The sequence below is a fragment of the Pelobates fuscus genome, chromosome 8 (genome assembly GCF_036172605.1).
Source record: "Pelobates fuscus isolate aPelFus1 chromosome 8, aPelFus1.pri, whole genome shotgun sequence".
Classification (NCBI taxonomy): domain Eukaryota; kingdom Metazoa; phylum Chordata; class Amphibia; order Anura; family Pelobatidae; genus Pelobates; species Pelobates fuscus.
Genome location: NC_086324.1, coordinates 147,521,910 through 147,535,258, shown reverse-complemented (window position 1 = coordinate 147,535,258; position 13,349 = coordinate 147,521,910). Strand labels below are relative to the sequence as shown.

The 13,349-nt window shown below is 38.7% G+C and overlaps 1 protein-coding gene across 1 annotated transcript in view; it reads left to right on the top strand.

The window, feature by feature from the left end:
• IL4R (interleukin 4 receptor) overlaps positions 1–12,143 on the top strand; it is a 40,259-nt gene extending 28,116 nt beyond the window's left edge. The window contains exons 7-10 of the mRNA XM_063430420.1: positions 5,701–5,800; positions 7,288–7,363; positions 7,833–7,903; positions 11,390–12,143. Coding sequence (XP_063286490.1) covers positions 5,701–5,800; positions 7,288–7,363; positions 7,833–7,903; positions 11,390–11,987 — 845 coding nt within the window. The 3' untranslated portion in view covers positions 11,988–12,143. The remainder of the gene's footprint in view (positions 1–5,700; positions 5,801–7,287; positions 7,364–7,832; positions 7,904–11,389) is intronic.
• The last annotated feature ends 1,206 nt before the right edge of the window (positions 12,144–13,349 follow it).

The following is a 13,349-nucleotide window of genomic DNA, read 5'->3' as shown; positions in this document are numbered from 1 at the left end:
ATGCACTTGTGGATTGCAGTATGTGGGACAAACCATCAGACCACTGAAATGTAGATTCAGAGAACACAGGCTAGCCATTCTACATAATGGCAGACCATCTGACTTAAAAATAAATATTGTCTGTTTTACGTTAGTGATACTTATCGAATTACTATGTAATAATCACATTTGCTTATGATAGAGTTGTCATCTGTATTATGCTTCCAGTCGAAGTGAATGATAAGGCCAAAACGGACTCTAGGTTGGATACCCATAAAAATATTTAAATAAGAACCAAGAGACAGTTTATGGTTATATCCCAAAAATTATATTTGTTTTTTTTTTTAACATTTATTTAATCTCCAATACATTTTTATTTTTATGTTTATTTTTAGATGCATTAAACATTTTTTATTTTTTATAATTTTGATTATTTTTTATTTGGATTATATACATTATTCATATGTCTATCATCAGCACTTTTATCTGTCTCTGATTATGTTCAGTTTTAGGGATATAGCTGATCTGTCTCTGATTATGACTATATTTATGGGCATATTTGAAATGAGCAAACACTTTAAAAGTAATTTTTTCATTTAAAGTTTTTCTTTCATTTAATTTTTGTAATATTAAGGGTTAATCCCTTTAAGACATCTGGTGTTTAGAATGTTTGTGGTTCTTGAATTCATATAGAATCAAAAACAGGATTTCCAAAAGCTTTTTTATCACCTGCTTTTGAGGGGTTTTTTTAAGGCAGCTATTCTGATTCACATGTAGTCTTCATGCGTTAACGCCGTCTGTGTGTGTCCCGTGATAATGTACCCAGTGTTGTCGTGGTAACTTGTATTACAAGCCATCACCAGGGAAACCCGTGTATACAAGAGGCTAAAGATGTGCATTTTATACTGATTCGGCTTAATGTTACAAAGTGCAAATATGCCCATACAGTATATGTCCATAAACACCTTTAGACTTAATACCGTGCATGGAAAATAGTAATTGTCGTGAAAGTGATAAGTGCCGTGTGCAATATGGTTCAGGTAGGGGATGGATGAGGATAGAGAGTAATAAAGTGATATGCAGTTGCAAGAAAAAGTATGTGAACCCTTTGGAATGATATGGATTTCTGCACAAATTGGTCATAAAATGTGATCTGATCATCATCTAAGTCACAACAATAGACAATCACAGTCTGCTTAAACTAATAACACACAAAGAATGAAATGTTGCCATGTTTTTATTGAACACACCATGTAAACATTCACAGTGCAGGTGGAAAAAGTATGTGAACCCCTGGATTTAATAACTGGTTGAACCTCCTTTGGCAGCAATAACTTCAACCAAACATTTCCTGTAGTTGCAGATCAGATGTGCACAACGGTCAGGAGTAATTCTTGACCATTTCTCTTTACAGAACTGTTTCAGTTCAGCAATATTCTTGGGATGTCTGGTGTGAATCGCTTTCTTGAGGTCATGCCACAGCATCTCAATCGGGTTGAGGTCAGGACTCTGACTGGGCCACTTCAGAAGGCATATTTTCTTCTATTTAAGCCATTCTGTTGTTGATTCACTTCTATGCTTTGGGTCATTGTCCTGTTGCAACACCCATCTTCTGTTGAGCTTCAGCTGGTAGACAGATGGCCTTAAGTTCTCCTGCAAAATGTCTTGATAAACTTGGGAATTCATTTTTCCTTCGATGATAGCAATCCGTCCAGGCCCTGACGCAGCAAAGCAGCCCCAAACCATGATGCCCCCACCACCATACTTCACAGTTGGGATGAGGTTTTGATGTTGGTGTGCTGTGCCTCTTTTTTGCCACACATAGTGTTGTGTGTTTCTTCCAAACAACTCAACTTTGGTTTCATCTGTCCACAGAATATTTTGCCAGTACTGCTGTGGAACATCCAGGTGCTCTTGTGCAAACTGTAAACGTGCAGCAATGTTTTTTTGGGACAGCAGTGGCTTCCTCTGTGGTATCCTCCCATGAAATCCATTCTTGTTTAGTGTTTTACGTATTGTAGATTCGCTAACAGGGATGTTGAAATTTGCCAGTGACCTTTGTAAGTCTTTAGCTGACACTCTAGGATTCTTCTTCACCTCATTGAGCAGTCTGCACTGTGCTCTTGCAGTCATCTTTACAGGACGGCCATTCCTAGGGAGAGTAGTAGCAGTGCTGAACTTTCTCCATTTATAGACAATGTGTCTTACCGTGGACTGATGAACAGCAAGGCTTTTGGAGATATTTGTATAACCCTTTCCAGCTTTATGCAAGTCAACAATTCTTAATCGTAGGTCTTCTGAGAGCTCTTTTGTGCGAGGCATGATTCACATCAGGCAATGCTTCTTGTGAAAAGCAAACCCAGAACTGGTGTGTGTTTTTATAGGGCAAGGCAGCTGTAACCAACACATCCAATCTCATCTCATTGATTGGACTCCAGTTGGCTGACATCTCACTCCAATCAGCTCTTGGAGATGTTATTAGTCTAGGGGTTCACATACTTTTTCCACCTGCACTGTGAATGTTTACATGTGTGTTCAAAAAAAACATGGCAACATTTCATTTTTTGTGTGTTATTAGTTTAAGAAGAAGGTGATTGTCTATTGTTGTGACTTAGATGATGATCAGATCACATTTTATGACCAATTTGTGCAGAAATCCATATCATTCCAAAGGGTTCACATACTTTTTCTTGCAACTGTATGCATTTAAGACATAAAGTGTATCAAATGCCTAAACTCCCTAATTATAGCGATCATATAAGATAATGTGATAATAAGTAATAATCCCCTTATATCTCCAAACAACAGTGTAAACTCAGGTGGATAAAGGTGTAGGCAATGTAATCATGGATTATTCCAATTATGTACATGAATTGAGGACTCAACTACAAGATGTGAATACATACCAGCCACTACCGGGAGACCCTACCAGGGAAATTGAATGGAAGATAGAGGATGTACTAGCTATAGGAGTACAAGCAGGATATATTGACACACAGTTGTATCAGTATTTATCAAAGAAAAAAACACGTACCCTAATGATATATAGTATACCAAAACTCCACAAAAATTCCACACACCCCCAGGCCGTCCAATAGTATTAGCAATTGGAGGAATACTTGAACCCCTTGCAAAATGGCTGGACCATCTGTTCAAAGAATCGATAGAAAGCTTATATACGTGCGTAAAGGATACTTCTACACTCATATCCAAAATGACACAGTTGGAATTTGGAATTGCCACACCTGTCCTCATCACCATGGACGTCAACAGCCTCTATACAGTCATCCCCAATGAACAGGGAATAAAGACAATGAGAAGCATACTGACAACATCTACAGTATATAAAGGTCCACCAATAGAATTTGTATTGGAGATGTTGGCTCTTACATTGAATAACAGTTATTTCCGATTTGAACAACAGTGGTTCTTACCGATCTCCGGTACATCAATGGGGGCAGCACATACTAACCAAATTTAAACAAAATATATTCAGATATTACAGGTATATAGATGACCTCTTGATATTCTGGAGAGGAAGCCAATTGGAAGCACATGCCATGGTAGAGTATGTCAACCACCTCCCAACCCCTATTAGGATGATGACTCAAATTAGTATGGACAAAATACAATACCTGGATCTAGAAATATCGGTGGTGGAACAGGTGGTCACATACAGTCTTTTTACCGAGCCAACTGGCCGTAACACCATATTGCACATCCGGTTGCACTCAAGAACTCATTACCAAAAGCACAATATCTTTGGGTTATGAAATTAAAAAGCAATGGAAAACCAGCTTTAACAAATGACAGAGAAATTCCTTAAACATGGATACAACAGCCAACTTTTAGAAAGAGCGCTACAAGAAGCAAAGAATGCGGGCGCCCCTAGGAAGGCAAAGGATACACCAAGGATGGTTTTTCCAATGACCTACAACCAAACTACCCCAAAGGTGTCCACTATAGTAAAAATTAGCTGGAAAATTTTGTCATGTGATGACACATCGCCAAAGGTTTTTAAAGAACCTCCATTGATTTGTCATAGGAGAAATAAAAGCCTGTGTGATTTATTGGTACACATGGATCCAGTAAACAGTTATGAAGATCATACCTGGACACGTAACAGGGGCAGTGTAAGATGGGTGTGTAATGTGCGGCCATATGGCGCCGGCCCGAACATTCCCCCATCTCCACAAAAATAAGAAATACGACATTAGACATACAATTACATGCAAAACGCCCTATGTGATTTATAAAATCTCATGCCCATGTGACTTAACCTACATTGGCAAAACTCCCCTATATGAAAGAATCCAGGGCCATAGGTTGAGCATAAGAACAGCCTATAGGGACGGCCACACCGACAAACTGGGGACGAAGCACTTTTTAGAAAAACAACATCCATTATCTTCACTTAAATTTGTCACTATTGACTATATACCACCACCTAAGCGTGGCGGGGATCGGGGGAAAATATTGCTCAACAGAGACATTTTGGATATTCGAGTTGGACACAATGGCTCCTAAAGGACCGAATGAGAGCCTATCATATCATTCATTTCTCTAACCTCTTGCTTCATTTGTTTTTAATTATTAATAATGTATATTTGTACAAGTTTAGCATTTTGCCACTTTGATACCCATCACTTTACTGGGATATATCATACATTTTTTTATCACTTATTCATTTTCACTTAACACGTTAGTTTTTTGTTTTTTTTGTAATTCACTTAATTTTGCCAGCAAGATCACTTTTTAATAATATTATGCACATCCCTATGTGATTATTACTTATCATATATGATCGCCATAATTAGCGAGTTTAGGCATTTGATACACTTTATGTCTTAAATGAATATGTCACTTTATTACTCACTATCCTTATCCATCCCCTACCTGAACCATATTGCACATGGCACTTATCACTTACATGGCAATTACTATTTTCCATGCACGGTATTAAGTCTAAAAGTGTTTATGGACATATACTGTATGGGCACATTTGCACTTTGTAACATTAAGCTGATTGAGCATAATATGCATTGAGTATAATATGCACTTTTATTAATCTTCAGCCTCTGGTATACATGGGTTTCCCTGGTGATGGCTTGTATTAGTAGTAACCACGGCAACACTATCCTTACCTTTTTGTGTAATTTTACCCCACTCCCTCTAGCATGTAAGCTCATTGAGCAGGGCCCTTAACCCCTCTGTTCCTGTGTGTCCAACTTGTCTGGTTACAACTACATGTCTGTTGGTCCACCCATTGTAAAGCGCTGCAGAATTTGACGGCGCTCTATAAATATCATAATAATAATAACACTGGGTACGTCATCACGGTCCGCACACAGACGACGTTCACGCATGCACACTGCACACGGGCGATCGCCGCAAAAACTGCACGGTCCAGGTGGTAAGATCAATTGTTCTAATTATTTTTGCTATAAATATATGTTTTTTATGTCACTAGTTTGTCTTTGATCCTGAAGAAAGTCCTGAACTTTCAATAAAGTTTTTCAATAAAGTAAGGAATTTTTATCTTTGAAAGACCGTGAGTGCTAGCCTATATATATTTGAACTATCTGGATATTGAAGCCCTTGACTTGCAGCATCCGGCATAATAGCATGGAGCATAGAGTGCAAGGAATCCTTGAAACTTTATATATATGTACTGAATATTAGTCTGTCAGATTATAACAGAAATTAATTTTTTGTCTACAGATTACAGTTTACCTATATATCAAAAAGAAGTCATGGTTGCTGTAGGTCCCAGTGTTGCGATTTTCCTGACAATTTTGTTGAGCTTTTTTTGCATTTCCAGGTAAGTATATCCTATAAAATACTTATATTTATCTTTCCAGATGTAAGTTATTTTATGAAACCTAAGTTCTCTAGTAAGAAGACCGGCAGAAAATAATTGTTGCTGAATTTAATCGTCATAATCATATTTCATATTTATGTATGTTTACAGTTATGTGACGAGATAGGGAAAAAGATTATTTAGAAAAATATTTTACCAGGAATTACTGTAATTTGAAATTAAACCAGATAATTCTAATGCCTATACGTAACAAAATTGATTGGCATTTCTTTTTTTTTTCTGAAACAATCCTCAAAATAATTGCATAATGAATCCACCACCAGTAATGAATCCAATAAAGATTTATCCATTGTGGAAACTCTGTGTTAATAAGTGACACAGGGTCTTTCATAAAAGGGATCTGTCACTTCGGTGAAATTTATACCATTGAATGGAAATTTGGAATGTCACCTAAACTTGTGTTAACCATTTTTCATTAGATGCCCTGTTTTGTTTGTTTGTTTGTTTGTTTGTTGTTTAATTCATATTAAAGGAAAGGAAGACTCCAACCACTATAACCACTACTTAATTTGTAAATTATTTCCCAACCAACCTTGTGCTGAGAGTGCTGAGCTGATGATCTCAGTCAATGTGCCAACCCGGCATGGCAAAGCTTAGCTCAGTAGAATTCAGCGCAAGAGGTTCTGGCTACACAGGAAGCTGTAAGTTGTCAATTCTCAAATAGGCTGTGGTTATGGTGCCTGGAGTGCTACTTTAACGATAGAAAATGTCATCACAATCACAATGAGGACGATAAATAGAAACATTTATTTTTTCTCGTTTTCTCTATGCTGACTGCCAGGTGCACAGGACCGAGTTTATAACGATCAATGATTGACAGGGACCTAAGATGGAGGTACCCAGCTCCAGGATAAAGAGATGTGGATTTATACATTTCATTTTATTTTTTATACCTCTCAAATACCTGTTTGTTACATTTAGGAATAAGTAAACATGGATTGCAGCTGCTATTGATTGCCTAAATTAGCATGTGAGTTAATCAACAGACTTCTGCACAAATGTGTTACAGCTGGTATGTATAAATTAAAGGCCTTTTAATCTGCACTAGAACAAATTGATCCTTCCAGGATTTACCTGTGAAGTCTCATTAATTGAATAGGACTCCACGATACATCCCAGATGGATCGATTCATTCGTGCATGTGTTAAGTCATTTGATTCGTTCGTACCAGTTAAAACGCGTTTGTGTGCAAGTCTAATCATGCCAGGACTGGCTCTATTTATCAATAATTAATGTGTTTATATAATATTCTCTTCCAGAGTGGCATACATGCTGTTAGCTGGGTAACTCAGTACAGAGTTGATTTATTTTCTTAGAGAATTTAAGGGTTTTCTTTTTTCCGATGAGGCATACAGTATTCATTTTTCCTTCTAAAATATATAATTTTTTGGTTTTTCTTTATATCATCTTAACTTCTTCATTTACAGATATAAAAAACGATGGTGGGATAGCGTTCCGGATCCCAAAAAAAGTAAACTGGGCACGAACATATTCACATCGCAGGTTTGTACACACCCATACATAGGGCAGGTTTGTACACATCCATCCATATAACTTCAATCCCATTTTTGTCAGCACTTTATCTCACTTCATGTCTGTGAAATCTGCCCATTTCATACCTGAGATAATGTCACTTTTTGCAAATGTATGTTAACAAAGATAAGTTGGCCAACTGTAAACGCAATATATAATTCAGCTATTGATTTTTCAATTTACATTATTAGAACATACTACAACAAACTTGGCAGGTCACTGCAATTGTAGCATGATAAATAATTTACAATTTTCTTGTAGGGATGGTGCCCATTGTGTGGTATCATCTTTATAATATAAACATTGTTTTTCTAGGAGATCATTTGTCATTTTTGATGAACCATTGGAGTTAGATTAGAGATTTGCTGTTGAATAAAGTATTTGCAGGTCACTCCAGTCCAATGCTAATTTCTGCTTTATCTTATCTCGTGATCTCTAGCTTGCATTTTCAAACATTGGTCCTGTTGCCTTTGCACAAACAAGAAAAGAACAAGATGCAAATCCATTTTGGTAAGAACTAGTTTAAAAGTAATTAGAATTCTTACATTCTATAATGATTTATCCCTGAGGGACACAGTATATTTTTGTTTGTTTTCTATTTACAGTGTACCTGTGTTTGAAATGTTTACTTTATTTAGACCCTTTTTCCTTGTGCTGTGTTCTTACCAAACATTGCAGTTTATCATTCACCTTCTATGGAGCTTGTTACAGTTTTTGGCATACTCACCTCCTTCTTAGTGGTTCCATTAATCCCCTTTCGTGGGTATAAATCCTTCGCTCTGGACTGCCACTGTGTGGAAAGCCACGTGCAGAAACCACTGAAGCAAGGCCTAACAACGCTAAGAGATGCGTTCTTTTGCAGACAGACATTGTCATATAGTCTATGATGATAATCTGTCTGGAGGAAAGCTAGGATCGTGTGCGTTTTTAAGTGTTTTCTGAAGAAACCTATACATTTGCTAGTGATTTCGCTAGCATAAGGTATAGAGGAAATGTAATGAAGAATTTAATTCTGGAAAGTGCACAGTGGCATGACAGGTACCCTTTAAGGACAAAAGCAATTGTTTTTTTTTGGCCATGGGTTTGTTCAGCCATAATTTCCCAATTGCTCAGTTAGTGCACCCACATGTTGTTATATATATTGTTTTAAAGAGATATAGGGTTTCATTTGATATCATATTGCTATTGATCCATTCATCTATCCATGTCTATCTGGATAAATATCTGGTGATTTATTATAAAATAATGCAAGAAACTAGATTAATTTTCAATAATAGACTTTAATAATTCGTGGAACTCACATGAGGTATGAGATTAAGATTAGAACATCCTTGACAACAACCATAATGGGCAGTCCTGTCTAAAAGTTGGGGGCATTAAGTATACGTGTCAGGCACACAAAATAGAAGAACTTACGGAGCCCTGTTGAAGCACTTACTATCATGTATCCCTAATAGAACTTTTTATATTGCTTCAAACAATAAAAGCAAGTTAGTAGAAGAGTTACAGAGATCGTAATAATCTGAAACATGACTTTGTAGAAAATATTATAAACGCAACACTTTGTAGCCATATTTTTTTTTCCCAAGATGCTGATTAGACTGCATAATTTTTGCACAGGTGTGCCTTAGGCTGGCCACAATAAAAATCCACTCTTAAATGTGCAGTTTTACTGTATTGGGAGGGTCCGAAAACCAGTCAGTATCTGGAGTGACCACCATTTGCCTCACGCAGTGCAACACATCTCCTTCTCTTAGAGTTGATCAGGTTGTTGATTGTGGCCTGTGAAATGTTGGTCCACTCCTCTTCAAGGGCTGTGGGAAGTATCTGGATATTGTCAGGACCTGGAACATCCTGTTGGATACGCCAATCCAGAGCATCCCAAACATGCTCAATGGGTGACATGTCCGGTGAGTATGCCGGCCATGCAAGAACTGGGATATTTTCAGCTTCCAGGAATTGTGTACAGATCCTTGCAACATGGGGCCGTGCATTATCATGCTGCAACATGAGGTGATGGTTGTGGATGAATGGCACAACAATGGGCCTCAGGATCTCGTCACTGTATCTCTGTGCATTCAAAATGCCATCAATAAAATGCACCTGTGTTCATCGTCCATAACTGTCACATCCTGTTTCTGTTCTGCGGAGATATCTGGCCTTGGCCTCTGGTATCCAGTACTTTATTTTTACAATTCTTTACAATACAGTTTTTTGTTGCCACACCCGTTCCTTTGCCATTAATCCTATTTTTTCAGTCGGTTCCTGCAGGCATTGGTTTCATGTCCTCTGCCCCTTTCTTTGCAGGTAACTAGTGTGTGTGTTTTATTTATGTTTATTTAGTCATGCATATCCAGGCAGTTAGGACCCACTGTAATTGGAGTACTTTGGCGCAGTGGTGGGCAGCATACATCTTGGCCATTTATGTATGTCTAAATCTCCAATGTTTTACATATATAGTACTTCGTTATGTCTCCTCTTGTTTTGCCTTGTATCTCTTGACTTGTTTTATTTTTTGTCTTGTATTCCCAGTTTATGTACAGTCCTGTCCTGTCCTGCCATGTTCATGTTTCCCTCATGTCTTGTGTACATGTTCTGGGTTTTGCTTTCTGTCCTGCTCCAGTTCTGGGTTCTTCTAGTCTTGTCTTGTTATCTTGTTTGGTGCCTGTTCTAGTCTTGCCTTGTTTCTGTACTGGATACATATCTGCTGCAGAGTCTCCCTATCCATATCCTGGAAGGTCTGCATATTTTCATCTGCTCCTGGAACCGCAGAAGCCACATAAGGGTCCTGGTATGTGGCCGCACTAACGCGGGTGCTGAACACCAGGGGGCCGTGTGGTTACCCTGCACCAGGCCCTGATAGTCCTTTCCACGCTGACACTCCCATCATCATCATCATCAGGCACTTAGGGGTCCCTGTCTTCGTACCGCCACCTGTGACAATAACATACGCCTGCCCATACCATAACCCCACCGCCACCATGGGCCACTCGATCCACAACTTTGAAATCAGCGAACCGCTCACCCACACAACACCATACAAGCTGTCTGCCATCTGCCATGTACAGTGAAAAATAAGTATTCATCCGTAAAGGGAACATCTCTCCAAAGTGCCAGACACCTTTGAATGTGAGCATTTGCCCACTCAAGTCGGTCGGTTACGACGACGAACTGCAGTCAGGTCGAGACCCCGATGAGGACAACGAGCATGCAGATGAGCTTCCCTGAGATGGTTTCTAACAGTTTGTGCGGAAATTCTTTGGTTATGCAAACCGATTGTTGCAGCAGCTGTCCAGGTGGCTGGTCTCAGACGATCTTGGAGGTGAAGATGCTGGATGTGGAAGTCATGGGCTGGTGTGGTTACACGTGGTCTGCGGTTGTAAGGCTGGTTGGATGTACTGCCAAATTCTCTGAAATGCCTTTGGAGGCGGCTTATGGTGGAGAAATTAACTTTCAATTCACGGGCAACAGCTCAGGTGGATATTCCTGCAGTCAGCATGCCAATTGCAATCTCCCTCAAAACTTGCGGCATCTGTGGCATTGTGCTGTGTTATAAAACTGCACATTTTAGCGTGGTGTTTTATTGTGGCCAGCCTAAGGCACACCTGTGCAATAATCATGCTGTCTAATCAGCATCTTGATATGCCACACCTGTGAGGTGGATGGATTATCTTGGCAAAGGAGAAGTGCTCACTAACACAGATTCAGACAGATTTGTGAACAATATTTGAGAGAAATGGGCCTTTTGTGTACATAGAAAAAAAAATGGGGGCAAAAACAAAAGTGTTGCGTTTATAATTTTGTTCAGTGGATACAGGTTTCACAGATGTTGGCCGTTGAAGGTGATCAATGTGAATCATCATATATGTATGTAATCTCCATCAAGGACTGTAATCCAAGGAATCAGTCTGAAACGTACCCGTAATGGTCTTAAATTATTTTAACCCATTATTTTTGTTAATGCTTTGTTGATCTTTACATTTTATTTTTTTACAGCTGCAGAGATTTAAAGAATCTCCAATCCAATTGTGGAAGCCAAGATTGGCGACCATTTGTGCTTACTCCAGAGTACACATCTGTTGAAAGATATTTTGAGATATTACCTCTGGAAGATGATGAGAATACCAACGGAAGTGAATATGAAGTAGATGAGGAATGCAGCTTGAATGTAATCCATAATCCATCAATCCATAAATTATTCCTTGATATTTTAGGAGAAAGGCCATTAGTGGAGGAAGCATCAAACTCGAAGATAAATGAATCCCATAGGATGATAAATGATGGGTTATCTTTTGCAGAAGAACAGCAGCGCAAATTAATTTCCTGTAATGGAAATCCATGTGACAGTGAGTTTAAAACACTTTCTGAATCAGGCTTTTTCGGTAATGACATTTCCTGTCTACCAATAATGTTTCCAGAAAAAATAGATTGGCCGGAATTGATGCACCATGATGATGGCTCTTGTGATCAAACCTACACGAGAGCAGAAAACCTTCACACAAACTATTCAAATGATATAATTCAAACTGATACGGGTACGGATATAACATACAGCAGTTTTGCAAATGTTGTGTCGAGTGCAGAACGGACATAGTTTAGTAAGGATTATAACAAACTAGAAATAAACCTTTTCATTTGATGCAATACCATACAGCAGACACACATCCTGTATCTGTTGAAGAAGTATCCGAATATCAGCTTTATTCCAATACTGTTCAACATGAGAAAATATCAGTGGGATGCTCTCTTGTAAGTATTAAGGCCTTTTGGCCTGTAATTGTGGGAGGGGCGTATGACACACCTCTTCCCTACTTAAGGGACACCCCTTACCTGGCTCCATATCGTTCGAGGTCAGCGCTGCATCATTTCCACTTCCGGGTCATCCAGACGCCATTTTACCTGATTACTCCATGAGGTTTTTTAAGCAGAGCTGTGTCAGGAATCCAGCCACAGGCTTTTCTGGCCTACCACCTTCTTCAATCCATCACCGTGGATGGTGTCTAAGTGACTCACAAACTGTAAGCCAACCTACCCGTTATGCCAGGCATCAGTCCCATGGCACCATGCACGGGTCAGGTCCTCACTTTACGGCTGCATTTTGTCTAAGTCTGTTCTAAAACCATTGCATGTTCATGCATATCATTCGTTTAAACCCCCTACCGGTCTTTGGGTGTACTACAGGCTTCTTAGACATTATCGCATTTCATGTACAAACCAACGAACCACTGCATTTTCGCCTACACACTGACCCCTACCGGTCATTCGGTGTACTACAGGCTTCTCAGACATTATTGCATTTCATGTACAAACCATCGAACCACTGCATTTTCGCCTACACACTGATCCCTACCGGTCATTCAGTGTACTACAGGCTTCTCAGACATTATTGCTTTTAATGTAAAAACCAACCTTGCTTCATTTAAACGATTGTCATTTCGGTTTGTGTTTTCTGGTCCGCACTTATTCATAGTATATTCTATGCACGATTGCTGTTCGCATTAAAATGCATACGGTTAAGCTATTCATGCTAACTTCTGTTTCCCTTCATACTAAGATTCGGTTATTCTGCTATGTATTCACATAGATCTTTTTCGTGAGTTACATTTCATCATTTCATGTATTTACATTTGGTTAAAAAGTTGCTTGGTTAAATAGACAGACCATTTTCATGCTATTTTTAAGGTATCACTTATTACATCAAGGGTATGAAACCAGCTAACATTTCTGTATAGACATTGGACTCCCACGCTTACTGGAGTTTTTTTTTTTTATCTAATTATCCATTTCATTACAATTAAATCAGCCTACGTTACAGGCCTCATTTCATTGTTGTTAACCATGACACAAGGATTTAATTCCTTTTCATGCATACTCGGGTTGAATCACACGTACTGATCCAACCAATCATACGTTTCCTGCACAGTAATCGGTTAAACTTTCAAATACTTATTTTACA